Below are 20,125 nucleotides of genomic sequence, written 5' to 3'. Positions count from 1 at the left end.
GTCGTTGGGCTACCGAACCGGGGGTGCCATCCCCTCTGCAGAGGATCAAAATTGCGATGGCATGTCTTCGGATCATCCTCAGGGATGTTTCCCAGATCGTCACCAATAGCCCATCGTGCAGCTCTAGTGCGACGTAAATGAACAACAGCAACAACAAAAGCAAGACAATCTAATTAAAAAAAAAAAGATTTTGCCAAGCTTGAAGCTACATGGCTATAACAGCAGCATTTATTACATGTTAGCTTATTACTTATTACCTTTTCTTTCGAGCTATAATTTCGATTTATTTACTTTTACTTGAAACAGTTGGATTCGTATCAAAACCTGACTCACCTAAAATGAAATATTTCACACATCCTTAAATTAAAATCCCTGATTTCAATAATTTACACAAAATGTATTGCTTCTAGTATTTTCAATTTTTTCAATCATAAATGTATTTGAAATAACACGTTATTTCCTTAAAACTGCATATTTGGATTGGATAGTGTTTAATGCGCACAAGAATAACTTCATTTACATATCTGATTGTTGATAACAAAGAAGTTGCAACCAATTTTATCATCTAGGCGCAACTCCGAATTTTGAACTACAAATTCATATTGACATATCTCAGAAGTAAGATACACAGATTACATAACATAAGATGCAGCTGACCAAAACGTGTTAGATAAATTATATATTTTAATATGTATTTATAAATAGCATTTATTTATCTCGTGTTAGGATAAAGAAGAAGAAAATATACCATCAGCGATTTCTTTTGTATGATTCTAAAAGATGTTTGCTTTTCTGCCTGGGTTAATTATATAAGTCAATTTCATTAAACTCTGACATGTTTGTCACTAAGTATGCTTCGAATTGATAAGCTCCGATTAGAAACATTTTTATGTAACTGACCTTCGCATCCAACAAAAGAGTTTCCTCTTTAAAGAAATTTCCTTGTATCTATCATTTTAAAATAGGACCTCTGATTATTTTATTCTGTGATATCATTTTGGCAAGTTATCTGATTTCTACAACTGACTATTTAAGTTCCTTTATTTTTGAAATTTCATAAGTATTCAAAGTTGTGGAGTAATAATGGAGTTGACAACAGCTTTACTATTTACGTGCTTAATTGCTTTCATTATTTATTTCTTTGCTGGACGGGATGTTCGCAAATTGCCTCCGGGTCCTTATGGATTACCTTTCGTTGGTTACATCCCATTCATGAGCTCTAAGCCGTATTTGGACTTGCAGAAATTAGCGAAAAAATATGGCAGCGTTTTCAGGCAAGTGTTCTATTTTTAAAGCTATTAGTTCAGTATAATTAAAATTCTTATTGACGTTACGAAGGGTCATGTATCCTGCAAAAAAGTTTAATTTATTTTAGTATTATTTTCCTATCCCTCGCATACTAATAGTTCCTTTAAAGATGACATTTGCTTTTATGTTCTTGAGACTTATTGAATAGACTTTCTAACATCAATTTGTCCGTCTTTAACTGCCCCTCTCACTCAAAAAAAAAAGAAAAAAACGTCCAGAGGTGTTGATGATTCCGTTGATTGATTTCTTTACCTCAAAATAAATTAAATTATTTATAAAAAAAAGTCTTATGAAAGATGTTTTTTTATCACTACTTTAAATATACATTTTTAAACTACTCTTCAAAAATGAAAATAAAAATTTACACTAAAATGATCATAAATAATTATTCAAGAGAGGAAAAATATGCACATTTTTTAAATTCTTTTTGGAGCTAGTTTTATTAATGATAAAATTAAAAGTATTTAAATTAATTTGATGAAATAAAATGAAAGAAAAGGGTGAATGTTGAAAAAAAATGTCATTTATTTTCGTGCTAAATTAACGGTATTGCATTAAATTGCTAATAAAACTAATTAATTATAAAAATTAGTTAGGTGTAAAAGTAATTAATTAGAAAATGAATTAATTATAAAATTAATAAATTTGAAATTAATTAATTATAAAATTAACTAATTATAAAATTAATTAATTATAAAATTAATTAATTTTGAAATTAATAAATTTGAAATTAAATAATTATAAATTACTTAATTATAGAATTAATAAATGTAAAATTAGTTAATTATAAAATTAATTGTAATATTTTAAAGTGCGATCTTTGGAAGTACGGCTTGCACCGTGAAGTTAGAACCGGGAAATGGTTTTCCAGTCGAGTCAATGGCTAGCGTATATGCAGAATAGTTTTAAAATTAGAGCTAACAATTCTGGCTATGACCACATCTTTCGACCAAGATTAATTAAAATCATAAAATTAGCTAAAAAAAATTGTGAAATAAAAAATAAATTTTTTTTTAATAGCATGGTTGCTTTAATACCATATATCAGGGCTGTCCAACTGCAAAGAGCCCACGGGCCAGAATTCCGGTCACTGATCACCTGGCGGGCCGCAATTTGGAAAAGTTGAACAATAACCTCTTACTTCTTATACGATAACAATTAATAGTTGAATTATGAATTATAAAACAATGGAACAGAAGGATTATGAAACAGTTTGCTTACATTTTAATTGGAAAACTGAAGCCGATCAGCCTGAATAAGAAGTTGGCTGGCCGCACAATATGTGTTAAGGGGCCGCATGCTGCTCGCGGGCAGCCAGTTGGACAGCCCTACCATATATCATATGATAAGTTAAAATTGTATATGATACTTCGATTCCGAACCCAAAAATTAATGAATTTTATAATTTTCTAGAAATTCCTAGCACTCCCCGAATATCCATTGTCTTGCTAGCAGGGCCGGCTTATGCATGTCGCGGCCCCTAGGCAATGCTCGTCTCGGCCCCCCCCTACCGTCTTCTAACATACTAATATATTTTTTCGCTAACACAACACTTTATTCATAATTACGCTGTTTTTTACTACATATGTATATTATCACCTTATTTAATAAAAATTTTGAATCAAACGAAAAGAATATAAGTAATTAATATATGCATTTAAAAAAAATCATACAATAAGCTTAAATATTGACTCTTCTAACTTTTTTTGTTACAAAATCATTCAAGACATCCTGAAAGTTAACCTTTTCCAATACATCATTTTCAATTGCCATTATGGCCAATGAATTTAAACGGTTTCGAGACATAGTCGAACGAAGACAGTTTTTAATTAATTTCAATTTGGAAAAGTTTCGTTCACCAGTGGCGTTTGTAATCATTAGACTTCTATATATTTGCAAAGCTTTCATTACATTCGGGAAAGTTGATTGTGCCATGTTACCAATAATCAATTTGTGAGACTCTTCGGCAGGCGCAATTTTTTTTCCGGCGTTTTCTAATTGTAAGATGAAGTATTTATACTGCACCATTTCGTCTATAAACTCAGGCTCAATGTCCTCGAAATAATGTTCCTTAAACTTTGTGCAAGCCTGTCTAATTTCAGCGTCGGATTTTGTCGAGAAATCTGTTAGAAACCCAAACAGATCATTTATTTCCCGGTAAGCTTCTAGGCGCCGCGACAGTTCTGTACACAGCATGTCTAGTACTGGCAAATATGTATCAACTTTTAATTTCTCTTTTCCTCTGAGCACAACTTCTTTTGCAGGTCCGTCATCGTTTTGAGTGTTTTTCAAGCGTGTTGTGTTAAAAAAGCTGCTCTTGCTGTATAGTCATCTGATTAGTCGGCGTTAAAATTACCGCGATAAAATTGCTTGCGATTATATTACTGCGTTATATATGAACTAACTACCATAATATTAATATCTAATTTGGAATGCGTTCAGAAATGTACTAAAATAGCGTCGATGTAATGTACAAAGCAAGACAATCGTCATTGAAATTTCGAATTAAATTTTTACTGTTTAAGAAACATTGTCAATTTTTTTTCTCTGTAGCACAGGGCCCCTGAACGTGGCGGGGCCCCTAGGCAGTTGCCTACAGTGCCTAATGGATAAAACGGCCCTGCTTGCTAGCACTCTTCTCAAAGTTTTCACCTCTTATCGGGGAACTGTAGCGCTCACCTTGGAAACCTAACACCGAAAGCAGGGGTTTTAATTTTTTTGGTGTGGGAACCCTATAATATTTGCGAAAATTTTGAAGGACTCAATAAGCAGTTTGCAAATCTGACAAACGTTTGAAACTGTTAGTTTGAAGTCATTAACTTTAAGACATAGAACAATGTTAAAATTTTAAAAACGTGAACAAACTTGAAAATATAATAAAATAATAAAAATTCGCTGAAACTTTTTTTTATATGTGTTTATAGTTTTATCTTTATCTATTTTCAAATACATTGCGTAAAATTATTTGGTAATTGTAAAATTATTGTAATAAATTAATGAAAAATTCAAATTGCTTACAATTTTTGGCAATCTGTTCTGAAGGTCGAAACCGGCAGGTTTTCGTAACTCTGTCCTAAAATATCATTACTGATTGATTAGACAGAAGCCTGGATGATTTTCAGCAATTTATACCTTGTTTCTACTTGGAGATAGGATAAATATAAGTTAGATGATATTTTTTTCACTTGTTGGCCTTTTTTTTTATTAATATTTTTGAGTAATCATTTGTTTTTACAGATTGCGTTTAGGTACTCAAAACACCATAGTTTTAAGTGACTATCAATCTACTAAAGCTGCTTTTTTGCAAGATGCATTTATGGGAAGACCACCTGTTTCACCTTTTGAGCTTAACAAAGAAACTTTAGGTAACTAAATTACTATAATTATAATTTGTTATCATTTTTCAGCAAATGAAAAAGTAATTAAAGAACATCTCATATTTTTCTTCGAAAAATCCGATATTCAAATGTCAGTACTGTAATTGAAAGTGTTATTGAAAAAGGATATTATTCCTTAACAATATTAATGTAAAATTTAGTCTCTTTCCTAATTTTAAATGAACTTAAATTTAATTAATTTTCACATTTATGAGAGAAAAATAATATAATCAAAATTTTGATTTCTTTTCGACTAGCTGTAGTGCTAAATTTTCAATAAGAGTCCGCATAACTTTCCGCATAAGCATAACTTTTTTCCTAATTGCTAGAAGTAGAATTTAAAGTAAAAAGAGTTTTTGACATCTCTAGCTAGAGAGCTCAAATTTTAATCTAAGCTCTATACTAAATGACAATGCAATTTTTACTTGTATCCCTATGACTACATATAAAATTTATTATAATTTTACTGCCAAACAGAAAACTCAGCATTAATCTCCAACCAATCGAAATAGTGCCAATTTTGACATTAAAAAACTAACAGCTAAAAAGAAGAAAACAATTTTATTTTTGTTGTATATAAAGTGAAAAACGAAGGATACTTTTTTTAACAGGTTTTAGCATTCCTATAATGTTTCACGTTTTTCGTCTTAAGTGTGACAAAAATAATTTGTTTTCTTTTTTTAGATCATTTAGAAAACATGTTTCTCAAAAACTTTTTTAATATGTTGTACCAATAAAATTATTCAAGTAGACTTTATTGAGAAACAGTGAAGTATAATTGTAACGTTTTTCAAAATAATGACGAAATAAAATGCTCTACTAAATTTGCATATCATCGAAACGTGTTATTGAGCAGGGCTAAAGAGAGAATAGAAGGACTGGTTCACTTCTTTGAAGAAACTCTCGCCGAGCCACACCTCCGATTTTTCCCTGTGACATCATGGCGGCGCAAAGCTTGAACTTTTAATTCAAGCACGAAGCGCTCGGTCTAATTAGCTCTAATATTGGAGCATTCCTTTTCGTGACATATTCAAAGACACTCGTTTTCTAGAATGATTTTCCTCAGTTTTTTGTAGAGAATTGCAAAAATTTAAAATTGTTAACGGAATGCCAGTTTTCTAGTTTGCAATTTGCAAAAATTCTGATAAGAACACAAAAGGGAAAAATATAATTTTCCACGTCTTCCCTAAAGTAAATGAACAACTATGTAAAGAATGTCTTCAATGTTGCAAACTAAATGAACCAGTTAATATAAAATATGCACGAATATGCAGTAAGCATTTCTTGAAAGAAGATTATGAAGATGATATGAAAAATCGTTGGATAGTCAATTAAAATGAGTTTAAACTCTACTGCAATACCGAGAGTAAATTTTCCATTTTCTTCTTTACAAACAATCTCTTCTCGGCCAGAAAAATTAAATAACCGATTGCAAAATTTCTAATATTATTATGAACTTAAATTATTATTTTGTTTCAGCAATTACCGCTTAAGGTTGCTGTTTCCTAATGATTAAGAATAAACAAATTGCCGTTAACAGTATATTTTGAAATCAGGATTCTAAATTTAACCCAACTTTACAAATTATTGTTATCGAACAATATGTAGCTAAAAAGTGTCGATATATGCCTTAAGTTTTTCAATAATAAAAGTTAAATTTGAAAATTTTATAATAAAGTATTTATAGTGTCATTTACGACAGCTTGTAACATATTTTTATTAATTTCAAACGGTATTTTTTAAATTTATATTATGTTCAAGAAATATTTTTGAACGGAAATAATGTGTTAATTGTGTAACGTTTGAAAGCTAACATCAAGAAAAAGTCGAACTTATTTTTACTGACAGAATGATGCATAGTTTTCATAATATCGTTGCTTGCGATCACCGAGATCTGTGTGCGACGTGACATCATGAGGAGGGAAATCGTAGTTTCATCTCTATGAGAGGAATGAAATAGCACTTATCTTTTCTTTAGCCCTGGAAATACATGACATTTCTAATATCATATCTCGCCGATTTACTAGTTTTAAAAACATAGATTTTGTGTATCGGGATGATTATTTTATTATATCAGGCTGAAAATCAGATAATTTAAGTAGGTTTTTACAAATTGCAGTTTAAACTCAGTACGTACTATCATACTTTAAAAAAATCTCTACGCATTTATGTTCGTAGCCAAGGCCTACTAAGGCTGTAACCCTACTAAGATAATAATATTAGTACGCCATGTTTGCAACGATTGTAAATGAGAGGCCTTGTGCATGAACCCAGTCCATTTGTTCCAAAAGATTTTCAATCAGTTTTCAACTATCGGCAATATACCTACTTCGATTAAAACAAGAATCGGGCACAACTGCACCATCAGTCTTCTCCTATGTAGTAAATAATGTAGAGAAAAGGCAGACATATGTTTAATAGTATTTTTTTTAAATTTCAATTTTCTTTCATTAAAAATTAGAGTAGCTGGGTTTACCTTGTTGCACTAATTCCCTTAAAATATGAGCACGTTCTGCAATATATTATTTAAGGTATTCATTTTGAAGCAATCACTGGTTTATTAACGCATTCAAAAAAGCTTCTTTTTTAAGATAGTTAGTATTGAAATAAGTCTATTAAAGAGTTAAAATTGTTCCTTAAATGATTTTTCTTTTGTAACTAAACATTTATAAAACATGTGATGCTTTAATCTTTCATTAGAAACCGGTGCTTTCAATGATTTACCATGGAAAGAGCAAAGAAGATTCTCCCTTCAAATGCTCAGAGATCTCGGATTTGCAAAAACACGAATGGAAGAGCACTTGAAAGTAAGATATTTAACGATTGTTTCAAAAGAAGATATAATTATTTAAAAGTTAGATATAATATAGAATTAAAAAATGAAAGTTTTGTACGTTTGTGTTTTTCTTATAACCAAAGAACTGTTTGTTACTGAAATTTGCTGCAGGGGGTAAATTTAGACCTCAATTCTAACATTTGTTCGAAACTAGTAGAATCATTTGAAAAATAGAATTTTATCTTTGGTTGAGCGTTAACCACCGTTTTAAATTAAGTTTGTAAAGATTCTAGTTTCCCAAGCATTTTAAAGATAATATTAGTGGTGTTTGGTAGCTTATAGTTGTATTAGATTTATGTTTCGATAAATCTAAATGAGCTAAAATATGCGGAAATGAAATTAAAAAAATAAGTTATGTATGAAAATGCAAAATTATTAAAGAAATGATATTAAATCGCTTGGGGATTCGTAACGACTCGCCAAAGTATTATTAACGTCAATGATAATTAATTTTTAGTGAAATATAACTGAAAAAATAATAATTCGTTTGGGAGAGCCGTAAATAATTACCATACTATTGTTGAACTCAATGATGATTAAATAATTTTGGTAATGCGTTATGATTGAATTAGAAAAGTAAGCTCTATACTAAAAAGCAAAATTGGTGGAGAAATGTTACTATTTCGTTTAGGAGAAACGTAAAAAATTGCCTTTATTGACTCTAATGGTGTAAATTAATTTCTGTAATCGATACTCATCGAAACAAAAAAAAAATAAACAAAAGTAAGCTATGTATTAAAAAGCAAAATTAATAGAGAAAAGGTACATATTTTTTTAGATGAAAAGTTAAAAATCGTAATACGTACTATTTTCACATGTACCGTTACCCTTCAATCTTTGGCAAGGCTGTGATTTTTTAATTGAATTTTGGTAACGGTTACCCAGGTTCAAAAATAGACACTTGACTAATGAAGTACATGAAACTTTTAACAATAAAAAGTATTTATTATAACTATAAAATATCAACAAACACAATCCCGATCATTTCCAGATGCCTTCATGTGCACTCAAAATTTCAATTTATACACTTTTAAATTTCCAAATGGTTATACTCAAGATAAAACTTTTCGATAAAAAGCACTTTTAAATTTCATATGCCTAACATTCAATTAATTCACACTAAAAGAGACATTTACGAAATAAAAATACTAGCTCATTCTAAATTTACAAAAACATTTAAACTTTAAGTCCTTGTATTCCTACAACAGATAATTAAAATTAAATATCCAAGGCTCATCTTAAAATAGGTATCTTAACACCGGATAGAAATAATTTAAAATACGGACTAAAATGCTCTTCTAAACAGTTACTAAAATGGTAAGAAATTAGAGTTTATAAATACAAAGGAACTTGTAGATCACCTTCTGGAACGCCCACCGGGCCTGCAGCTAGACTTGAGGACTAGGAGAACTTCTACCTTCCGACCACCATTCAGTTCTTTAGAAACACTCGATTTTCTGCCGAGGAACGCTCACTTCTTGTCAACCGTCTTGAATCTAGCGACACTCCGTCTATCATATCCCGTCAACTATTCTGAGGCTTCAGATCAACTTTCTTCCAGGCAACAGCTCATCCGATCAATGTGGCGTACTTAGTCGCGGTATCCAGGGACTCTTTCCAAATATCAACCTTTCAGCATTTCCGCCTAGATCAACTCTCTTCCAAGACTCCAGCTAAATCTAAACTCATTCTCGATGATACCGGCTCAGAACATACTTCTAACAGCCATGATAGATCCTGTCAGCGGTGATGTTTCAACTCAACATTCCATCGGGCACGATCCGCACTCCCGTCGTACTACTTTTTCTAACTAACTAACTAATCAACTTTTTTCAGAGTACCTATCCATGTATGGATATCTGCTCTTTCATCTAAATTGGATAATATGTGGTGGAAGGGAAGGGAGGTGCTGCGTTAACATTAAGTTAAATCTCAGAATGAACAATAATTGATAAAATTAAGTCTGAGTCATACATAATAATAAGTCGCAAGTTGATACATAATATAGGGAACAAATTGAAGATAAAGATAAAGAAAGAATATTTACACTATTTACAAATTTACAAAAGGGGGAAGACTCCCTGTGCACTCTCTCGCCTCCCACCGGTATAACCGGGCTTCTACTACTTTTTCAGCCACTCTTCAAGCCTCTTATACTTTTCTCAGCAAGGCGGAATAATCCATACTGACCTGTTTACTCGCTCAAAAGTCATCCCGCATCCAGTGGACGTCAGAACAAAAAAAAAAAATCCATAAGAAAAACCAGCTACAACCCCACTAATACGCCATAAAAGTGATAATCCAAACCTCCTTAAATGTTAACACAATTTATATCCACAATCCATCCCAAAAATCCCATTCCAAAAGAATAAACAAAAATTTCTCATGAAATATCATAATTTTTGATTGCATTTAAATTTTATCATAGTGGTGCCATCTATTGAAAAATAACCCTTCTTTAAAAAGTATTGATACAAAAAAAAAAAAAAAAATTCCAATAAATTCTTATTTATTACACACACCAATGAACTTAATTAATTTGGCAGTAGGTACTAATAAATAAAAAAATGTCGAAAAAACAAAATTAATGAAGAAATGGTACTAATTAATTTAGTAGAAAATTCGCCAGACTTTTATTGTAGCCAATAATGCTTAATTAATTTTGGTAATAGGCACTACTGGCATTTGGTGCTGTTTAAATATGAGACAAATACAAGTTTGAAAGCACGATCAAAAGAGCATTTAAAAGCAGGATCTTCAGCGGACATCTAATTGTACGATTTAACAGGCATTTAAAAGGTAAAATCTTTAACGGCTGATCTCAAAGTTAAATCTAATGAGCATTTAAAAGTAAGATATTAAGTGTCACGTGCTTGTTATAACTAACATTTTCGTCATAATAAACATTTAACAATGGATATAGAAACTTCTCCGGTTTCATGCTTTATTACGCAATGTGTGATGAAAAATCAGGTTTCCTTAAAACTTGAGAGTATTATAAAACCAATTAAAAAAGCTTTTATTTATTAAATGCCTTTCTCTACAGCATAATGGAAATTTATGTACCATTGACATTTTTATAGATCCTTGGAGTGCCTTATTGGCTCCTGGCATTTCCGGCAAAATTAAATTCCTAGTGCACTTTAGCATCCAGAGTCTCGGTGCTGCCATCTAGTGTGGCAGAAACTAGACGTCCAAATTAACATGGCCAACGGAATCTCACCCATTGGGGTGGTCCTGAAAGAGTGGATACCACTTCTGGAGAACGCACTAGGTCTGCTCATCGGGAAGACTGATTGTGCAGCTCATAGGAAATTAAAAAAACAAAAACATTTTTATGAGCTTTTTATTATTAATATGGAGTATATAATATCTATAAAGTTAATGTTTTTTTCATAATGTCACATGAGAGTTTCAGAAAAATTGATATCTATTTCGTTTTAGATCTATAAATTAATCTAAAGAAGTTATGTTGTTAAATAATACTAGAAAATACTAACAGGGTTTTTTTCTTTGTAACTTCTCCCTTTTGTCTACAGGATAAAATTAACGCCCTCAAGAATCTCAAATACATTTGTATAGAATGTAAATATACTTCAAAATACATTTGTTTCCTATTACAATACAATATTTTCTCATTGTCTCAGGGAAATTTGCTAACAGCTTCCATCATAATGTGAGTAAACGCAATTCAGAGGGATGAATATGTAATTACTTGTAAAGGTTAAAATAGTATTTTAAAGTAAATATGAAATAAATATTTAATATTTTTCATCGAATTTTTTTTAAAAATATAAGTAATAACTTACATATTTTTTAAATTCATTTCATATTACCTAATTTCTCCCTTATTCTTACTAGGACGAAATTCATGATTTGTTAGAACATTTTGAAAAGTTTGGAGGAAAGCCAATTGTTCTTAAGCCTCTTTTAGCTCCTAGCATGTCTAATAACATAGCCACGCTTGTTTTCGGGCAAAGGCTAAAATATGATCATCCAGTGCGTCGAATGCTGGATAAGGGTTTAAGTGACTCAGCTGCAGCTGCTGGACAAGTAGCCTGGGAACTATTCTTTCCATTCCTAGCCAGCGTTGTAAAATTGTTTGGTTTCAGTGGAGCTGCTAAAATTGCCAAAACTCAACGAGAAACTAGAGACTATGTCTGGTAAGCATAAATTAACTAAATGCTGTAATGTTACATTCGTTTTAAGTTTTAGTTAGATATGAAATTTAATGAAATGATAATAACTGTTAGAATTTACATTCTGCAACAACAGTAAAATAATCGGCTACTGTTCAAAGTTACGAATAGGAGCATTTTTTACCTTTGCGGCTTTGAAACCGTTTACAATTCGTATGGTTGCAATATATCCAGTAAGCATACATTACCTAGATGCAGTAATATTACATTTGTATTTCTTTTCAATTAATTACGAAATTTAAAGATATGATACTGACTGTCAGATTTTTCGTTCTGGAACCACATTAAAATAATCGGCTGCAGTCTGTCCATTTTGTGAGGAGTAAAGTTCATGGATCGGAATATTTTTTACCCTTTCGGCTTTGAAACCAAATGTAATTCGTATAATTGAAAAACCGCGAATTTTGTAACAATTTACTACTAGCATGCTTTCAAGACTCTAAAAAAGATGACATTTAACTGGACATTGGAGTTTCTTGTATAGGTTTTTCTTCATGTTAGGCGTTTAGGGCGCAAATGGAGGATTTCTAGGACTCAATCTTAAAGGTTAGAGGGAGTGACTTATGCTGCAAAATATGCTGCAAAATCATTCTTTCTCTAAATATAAATATACATTTTTTTCGACGCATTCGGATTTCTGACAACCTAAATTGAGAGGGTAGGCGAGAACTGGGAAATATGGTCTCCATAGTTTGATCAGGAGAGCTGTCCAAAGTTTGGATCTCTTAATGTTAATTTTATTTTTTGCAGATTTCGCCATATTTTGTACTCAATTATTAAATTAGTTTATCCAAAGATAATTCCATGCAAAAAATAATTTTTGGTAAATATTTATTATTTTATTTTAGAATATTAAAAAAAAATTTGAATTGTAAGGTATATGCAATTCTTTTACATCATTTCAAAAAATGCAATTTTACATGACAACATACAAATTTGAGCGAAATCGGTCTAAAAATTTATAGAAAATCGAATTTTATAAACGCAGTTTTTTTAAAATTCGATTTCTCAGGAACTATTCAATCGATTTTGCTGAAATTACAACCTTTAAAATGATGTGAAAAATTGTATGCCTTACGATTCAAAATGTTTTCGACTGCTATCAAATAATATAATAAAAATTAAAAATATATTTACTATTATTAAACCACTTTAAAAAATATGGCTGCATAGCAAAGCAAACCATTCTTAAATTTTGATGCAATATTAGTAATATTTTTTCTAAAATGGTCTCAAACAAGCATATTTTTATTTTAATGTTATTTGTATTAGGATTCAATTTTAGTCAAAATGTGCTGCAAAAGTAGCACTTTATTAAGATTGTAGGATGTTTGCATGCTGTTAGGATCAAACCTAGAGCAAAGTTTTTGAAATTATTACAAAATATAAATAATATTATCTCCCATATAAGGAACAATAGTACTTAATTGTGTTCGTATGCAAATGCAAGATTTTTTATAAGAGTTAATTGATAAAATTATATACTTTTTTTAAAACTTATTTTCAATTATTACCAAAGTAGCTAAGGTTAGGTTTCATTATGAGGTTTCATTGTAATAAGAAAATGAAGCATGATTATCAAATTAATTTCCAATAAAAAAATTCTTATAAATATTTTAAAAAATATAGCTTATTTTAAATATAAATTAAAAGTTATAAATCTGCTAAAGTACAGAATGTTGACATACAGGCCGACACAAAATTAAGACATGTTTTCTCAAACCTCAGTAAGAAGAACAAAAGATTTTAATTTCTACTCAATAGACACACATTAATAAATGATGTTATATTTCCAAAGATGAAAATTAGAAAACTAACTCGATACCTAAAAAGGTTTCTTCATGTATAAAAACGAGATATTAATGCATTTTTATTTTGGATTTATAAAATAAATAAAATTTTGATTTATTTTCCTACATTTAAAATTTATTATTTTACTACTATAGAATTTTATGTAACAAATATTTTTTTTTCTAGGAAACAAATTGATCAACATGAGAAAACTTTGGATGAAAACAATATAAGAGATTACATTGATGGCTATTTATTAGAAATACGAAAAAGAAATGACAAAGCTTTTTGTAGTAAGTGAGATTTTCTTTATTACGTAGAAAAAAAAATCAATAGTCTTTTTAAAAATTTTAAATAATAATTTATTATAATCAGTGTCAATAAAGATAGTGATATTAGAATAAAGAATATTAAATATTGCATTTATTGATATATTTTAGTTAATTATTATTTTGGTTGCTTTGAAAACAATGGCTAATTGATATTTAAACTAAGGAAGCCCCACCTAAACTTTACGCAATAAGGCCCTGATTGACGAAGTGAAAATAAGATGTAGAGGAACATTAAATCAAATTGTGAAGAATTAGTAAAAAAAATAAATTTTTTGTCATAAAAATCCTTTTTAATGAAATATTTTTAATAACTCTTTGTGCTATGATGTTAAACTTCCGAAAATATTCTATGCATTACGCTATTATGAACCCTCTGTCATGTTTACTGTAAAAAATCTTTGCCTTCAACTTTTTACAAATACTGCAAATATTTACTGTAAATATATTTTTTCTTCTTGTTTCATTATTACTATTTCAGGATGAATTTCTTAATTAATATCAGTGGATTACTTACCTTACATAAGCCTTATAATCGAAATAGTTGGAATAATATATTGCAAATGTTACTACCTGGAAAAGTGTCGAAGATTATAAATAAACTTGCACTATTTTATTTCAAAGTCAATGATAAGCTAGAATTATTTTTTCATCTTTAAGACTAGGATTAGGCCATTATTCTGCTTTTCAATCTGCTAATTTCAAAGTTGCATAGAAATTTGAAATTGATTTGGGGGTAGTGAAAACAATTGAATTTTAAACCGTTAAATGTTAGAGAAATCTGCCCGCTGCTCGATTCACTCAACAACCCCTATGATAGTCGGAAAATCATATTTCTTTCAAACTAACTTAATTTATGCTAAAAAAAATAAGAAAGAAAAGAAAAAAAAATCAATTATTCAATTTAAAGATCCCAAAATTGATTACCGTATTAATACAAAATTGGCCTCTCAAACGTGATTTCCTAATGAGATTTGAACCTAATAATTTTGCCCACTTACCATTTCAACTTCATCTTCAGACTTATTGCAAAAATTCTGCTTTAATGTTTGGTTACGCTATTTGGTTAAAACTATTTTTCGCCTGAGAGATTATTCAATTCTAGGATTAGATAAAGTTAGTTCTTAGTGTTTAGAACTTTTAATAGCATTTTTTGTATTCATTATTTTATTTTAAATGCTGATGGAATATAATTTTGCTTAAAATTTCCTATCAAAGATCGATAACAAATTACTATAAAAAGTATTAATAACTGTAAAATGGTAGCTAAATAACAGTACAATGTTGCTTAATAATTTAATGCCCTGCTATTACTTTTAAGTTAAGAAGCACCATTTTCAGTTTTCAATCTCGAATTTTGTGTAATTATACAAAAATCGCAACAATAGCAGAGAATAATATTAAGAAAAGATGATAAATCTTTATTATTGTAAAATATCTAAAATAAGGGATAAATGAACAACTTAAGAAGATATCTTAATATTCCTTGTTTAATGAGGATCATATTATGTAATTTTTCTGTTCAATGAAAATAATACACGAAATAACAATACAATGTTGCTTAATAATTCAATGCCCTGCTATTACTTTTAAGTTAAGAAGCACCATTTTTAATTTTAAATCTCGAATTTTGTGTAATTATACAAAAATCACAACAATAACAGAGAATATTATTAAGAAAGGAAGATAAATCACTATTATTGGTAAATATCTTTAAATAAGGGATAAATGAACAACTTAAGAAGATATCTTAATATTCTTTGTTTAATGAGGATCATATTATGTAATTTTTCTGTTCGATGAAAATAATACACGAAAAACTGAGACGATAATTATCTTTTTCTGCGAGAAATGACAAAAAAACATAATTTAATTGTCTTGTAAATATCAGTTTTTAGCCTTATTCCCTGTGAAATGTTTTTATTACTCAGTCATGTTATACTATTAGTATCTTTTCTTTGTATTAGAACCTGTACTTCAAGACTTGGTTGGAGGTTTCTTCGGTGCAGGTAGTGAAACAGTACGTCTTACATTGGATTGGCTTACACTGACCATGGCGGCTTATCCAAAGGTTCAAGAAAAAGTAGCGGCGGAAATTGAAACCGTGATCGGACGAAACCGTACCCCTTGCTGGAAAGATCACGCAGACATGCCTTACACTGAAGCGACCATAATGGAACTAATGAGATGGCGAACTATTATTCCTATAAACCCTCTGCGATTGTAAGTAATGTATCGCATTTGACCAATTTTCGATAACACTTAAAATTAGCAATGATCCACTGCTTTTTGCAGGCCATCATTTCATTTGTGTGTCATGTTTTATTTTATTTTATAACCGGCGTTAAACAGCAGAATCGATTCTGAGTTCACGAGTATCAATAGTCAACTCTGTATCCAAGTGATTTTAAACCCAATCTAGAAGACAAGAGAAGTCCCGGATCAAGCATTGGGACAAACTGGCTTTCGTGTAAGAGTTTTTGAGAGGAAAACCACGAAAGCGACCCACTTTTAAAGGCAAAGGGATTCCAACCAATTAACCGTCTACCCCGGAGGACATTGTATGTCAGTGCAATGGTCGATGCGAGCCGGGAGCAGAATTCGTATGAGCCAGTCACCGATGGGATTCAAACCTGGGTTACCTGATTGGAAGTTAAATACTTTATCGCCATCATGACTCTAGGCATTTTGTTTTTGTAAAAAATGGTTATCATGCGAATTAATTCTTCCTTCACATTAATCAAAATACGATTACTTTATCAAAACACACACTGAACGATTATCAAAAATATTTGGGCCAATATTTTGATAAGCTACCTTTACAAGTTGTTCGGGAAAATGTGCTTGATGTATACACCATTATTTCTATTAAGTAATGAAATATTTTATGTATTTTGTGGATATTTGAAGAAAATCCAGGAAGCTTATTGAATAAGCATCTACAATACTACAGAACATTTTGATGCAAAAATGCTATCGTTAGAAAGAGTATAGCTTTCCATTATATTGCACAATGCCCTAAATATTCTTTTGGGTAGTGCAAATATTAAGAAGCTAGGGGATGAACATGTTAAGAGAAATATGAAAAACTTTCTGGAGTTCTGGAAGTTCTGAGTATAAAAAATATCTTAACAATTCCTTAATTCTTAAAATTGAGATTGATTATTGAGAGTTAATTCTTTGAATCCAAATGTCACATCAAAATGTAAACATGTCTCACAAGCTTCAAGTTGTAAGACAATGCGAACTTATATAGGGAGGTAAAATATCAAAACAAAAATATTTATGAATGAGATACAAATTTACGGCAATGAGAAACTAAGCCAAAGTAAATATCGCAAGGGAGAAAAGTTCAAATAATCATTAAAAATTAAAATACGGTATGATCGTAATTAAACTCATAATTTCTTTAGAATAATTTTTATCTGATCTCAAGTTCTTACAATTTTCATTACAATTTATAGAGTAAAAAAAATTAACCATCTCTTAAAAAGTCAAATTCGACAGTTATAGTTTTCGCTTTTTTTTAAAAATTGCAAAAACTAATCAAATTTATTCCTTTTTCAGTACTTTGACGGACACAGAACTGAATGGTTACTTTATTCCCAAAGATAGTTTCGTGATCGCCAACTTGTGGGATATTCACCACAACCCTGAATACTGGGGAAAAGATGCAGAAGAATTTCGTGTTGAGAGATTCCTAACGGATGACGGGAAACAAGTGAAAAAATCGGAATATTTCATTCCATTTTCAAATGGTAAGTAAAGCTCTGAAACATCCATTAGACTTCCTGCATTAAGAAAAAAATTCTTATTTACCATTTTACTTTTACGTTTTTCCTGCATTAAAAATGAAAGAAGAAGATGAAAAGAAATGGCACAGTCTTCCTTCTACTGGAAGATGAGTACGATACTCTTGAATTCGAACCCACGTTTGCTTAAAGCAACATTGATTTCGTTTTCATTTTTAAAAAAACTTAGGTCTATCTTCTTGATGAGAGTATGAGCCTGCTTCATAAAAGCAGTAAAAGGCACTGGATGGAGATTAATTAAACATAACCAAACTGTTATGAACTGTCTCAATAGTTATAAAAATTGCATATTATTTTCCAAAAAACTTTATTTCATGTAACTAAAAGAATTTTGAAGGATAGCATGAAAACAAAAACGTAAAAAAAATTTTCTTTTTTGCCACAATTTCATATCACCTTAAACTGAATCGTATTTCGATTTCAAAACAGTTTTAAATTCATCAAAAAATTAAATAAAATTTAAAAGAATTAAGTTTTATTTTTAATTTACCTATTCACACATAATGAGCCTGATAAAAGTTATAATTCTCTAAATCTAGTTGTAGAAAATAATTATGAATGGTACAGGATGATAAAACTCATTTGCGTAAGGATAATTTTATTTTAAAATAATTTTTAATAATTATTTAATTAATTAATTATTTAAAGATATAAGAATAAAGATATAAGAATAAATAAAATTACCACTTGTTAATATAATTTTAAGTACTGAATTCCGAAGTTTAGTTAAATAGGTCGAATAATTTCAAAAATATTCTTCATTATAAAAAACATGATGATTTATTATAAAAAACATGAATTAAACCTTTCTACATGTAATTTATTTGCGAGTTCATTTTATCAGTTAAAAATGTGGAATTGATAAAATATATGATACTTTATTTTCGATTGCGTTTAAATTCGATGGTTAAATTATGCAAAAAAAGTGTACCTGTGTACCTTTTTTGCCAAAAAAAACCCTAAAAATTAAATTATTTACTACGAAACATGAATTATTTTTATAACCGTCGTTGAATAGCTGGCCCAATTTTGGGTTTACGACTACTAATGTTTTACTCCGTAATCTTGTAATTTTGAACCTATCCAGAAGACAAGGACACTCCTGGATCAGTACCCCCATAGATAATTGTTATGGGAACATGGAGGACTTTGTAACTAGACAGATTTAACGTGCATCCGTCACCATTCACTACACGCGGAGTCTTCGGCCGGCGGAATTGAATTCACGACTTCTTGGACATAGGCCCAGTGCCCTCCCAACCAGGCTATCCCGTCCTTAAACATGAGTTATTAGCGTAAATTAAGTAATATGCGTGTATTATTTATTATGTATGTTAATGGATACATGTATTTTTTTTTAGGGAAGCGGCAATGCCCAGGAGAATCTTTTGCGAAAATTGAAGTTTTCTTGTATTTTGTTTCAATTGTACAGAAATTTAAGATCTCTTTATCACCTGGAACAAAGCCAAATTTCGACGGTGATTTAGGGATTGGTCTTTGTCCAAAACCGCATGAATTGTGTTTGACCAAGCGGAATTGATTGTACAGTTATACTTGAACACTTGAAATTTGTTTTTGTGTGAAATAGGGTTTTAATTTTTTCATATGTTATTTTACTTCACTCATTTTCATCTTCCTTAATAAAAATTTTTTCCATTTTACTAAGTTCGATGTTTTCTTTTTGCACGTTTATTGAGTTACATATATCCTAAATTCAAATTTATGCAATTTTAATATACTAGTAGTACAATATCACATCGTATAAAACCAATGAATTAATCCTTCTTAAATTTGATTACCTGAAAACATGGCTTAAAATTTCAGGCTCGAGTTGGCTCAAACTGATGACAAAGTTTTCATAAACTTTTTTATTGCTTTTAAACAAAAACAGTTATTAAGAATAAAAAATGTGCAATTTATTAATTAACTGTGATAAAAAGGTTTTAATGTCTAATCGAAACCCTAATAGTTGAACTGCAAAATTTGGTCTTTATCCGACATATATCTCGGAAAGACGAGGGCTTTAAGAAATCCTATGTATCTCAGGCTCGGGTGGTTTCGGATTAAAATTCATCGGACTCGGGCCAGCTCGGACCTATAAAAGCGAGCCCGAACTCATTTCTAGTGAATACCTGTTCTGAGTACGAGGTAAAAAAAGTAAACAATCATCAAATTGGTATTAATTCCCCCAACGAAGTAAGGCATGAAACTGAAAGACATATACTGACACAATTAATTTAGCTGAAACCTTCCATTTTTTTATTACTTGTTACCTTCCTGGTGGATTTATGCTGTTAGACTAAGCAAAAAATGTTTTTAGAAATTCATTCTCCCCCATTTGGTATATAATGCTGTTGTTGATGTGAGCGCTTGATAGTTGAAAAAATACAATAAACAACAATTTTCTCCGATACTATCCTCTTAAGTGGGTCGTAAAAACTTATTTCCACTGTACCTACAGTAGATATCTTGG

The 20,125-nt window shown here is 30.2% G+C and overlaps 1 protein-coding gene across 1 annotated transcript; it reads left to right on the top strand.

Moving 5' to 3' along the window:
* The first annotated feature begins 873 nt into the window (after positions 1–873).
* On the top strand, positions 874–19,313 carry LOC107437341 (cytochrome P450 18a1). Its single transcript, XM_087150134.1, has 8 exons — positions 874–1,274; positions 4,546–4,673; positions 7,386–7,492; positions 11,383–11,684; positions 13,698–13,804; positions 15,808–16,063; positions 17,408–17,598; positions 19,014–19,313. The coding sequence occupies exons 1-8, from the start codon at positions 1,084–1,086 to the stop codon at positions 19,190–19,192; spliced, it is 1,461 nt and encodes a 486-aa protein (XP_087006260.1). The 5' UTR covers positions 874–1,083; the 3' UTR covers positions 19,193–19,313.
* The last annotated feature ends 812 nt before the right edge of the window (positions 19,314–20,125 follow it).

This window comes from Parasteatoda tepidariorum, chromosome 8, assembly GCF_982258835.1.
Source record: "Parasteatoda tepidariorum strain Cologne lab strain chromosome 8, Ptep-v5.0, whole genome shotgun sequence".
NCBI lineage: Eukaryota > Metazoa > Arthropoda > Arachnida > Araneae > Theridiidae > Parasteatoda > Parasteatoda tepidariorum.
This window is presented reverse-complemented; position numbering and strand designations above follow the sequence as displayed.

Coding starts and splice junctions, on each gene's coding strand:
- LOC107437341 (XM_087150134.1), top strand. CDS start 1,084: ATGGAGTTGACAACAGCTTTACTATTTACGTGCTTAATTGCTTTCATT. Junction 1,275..4,545: donor AAATATGGCAGCGTTTTCAG/GCAAGTGTTCTA, acceptor TTGTTTTTACAG/ATTGCGTTTAGGTACTCAAA. Junction 4,674..7,385: donor GCTTAACAAAGAAACTTTAG/GTAACTAAATTA, acceptor ATCTTTCATTAG/AAACCGGTGCTTTCAATGAT.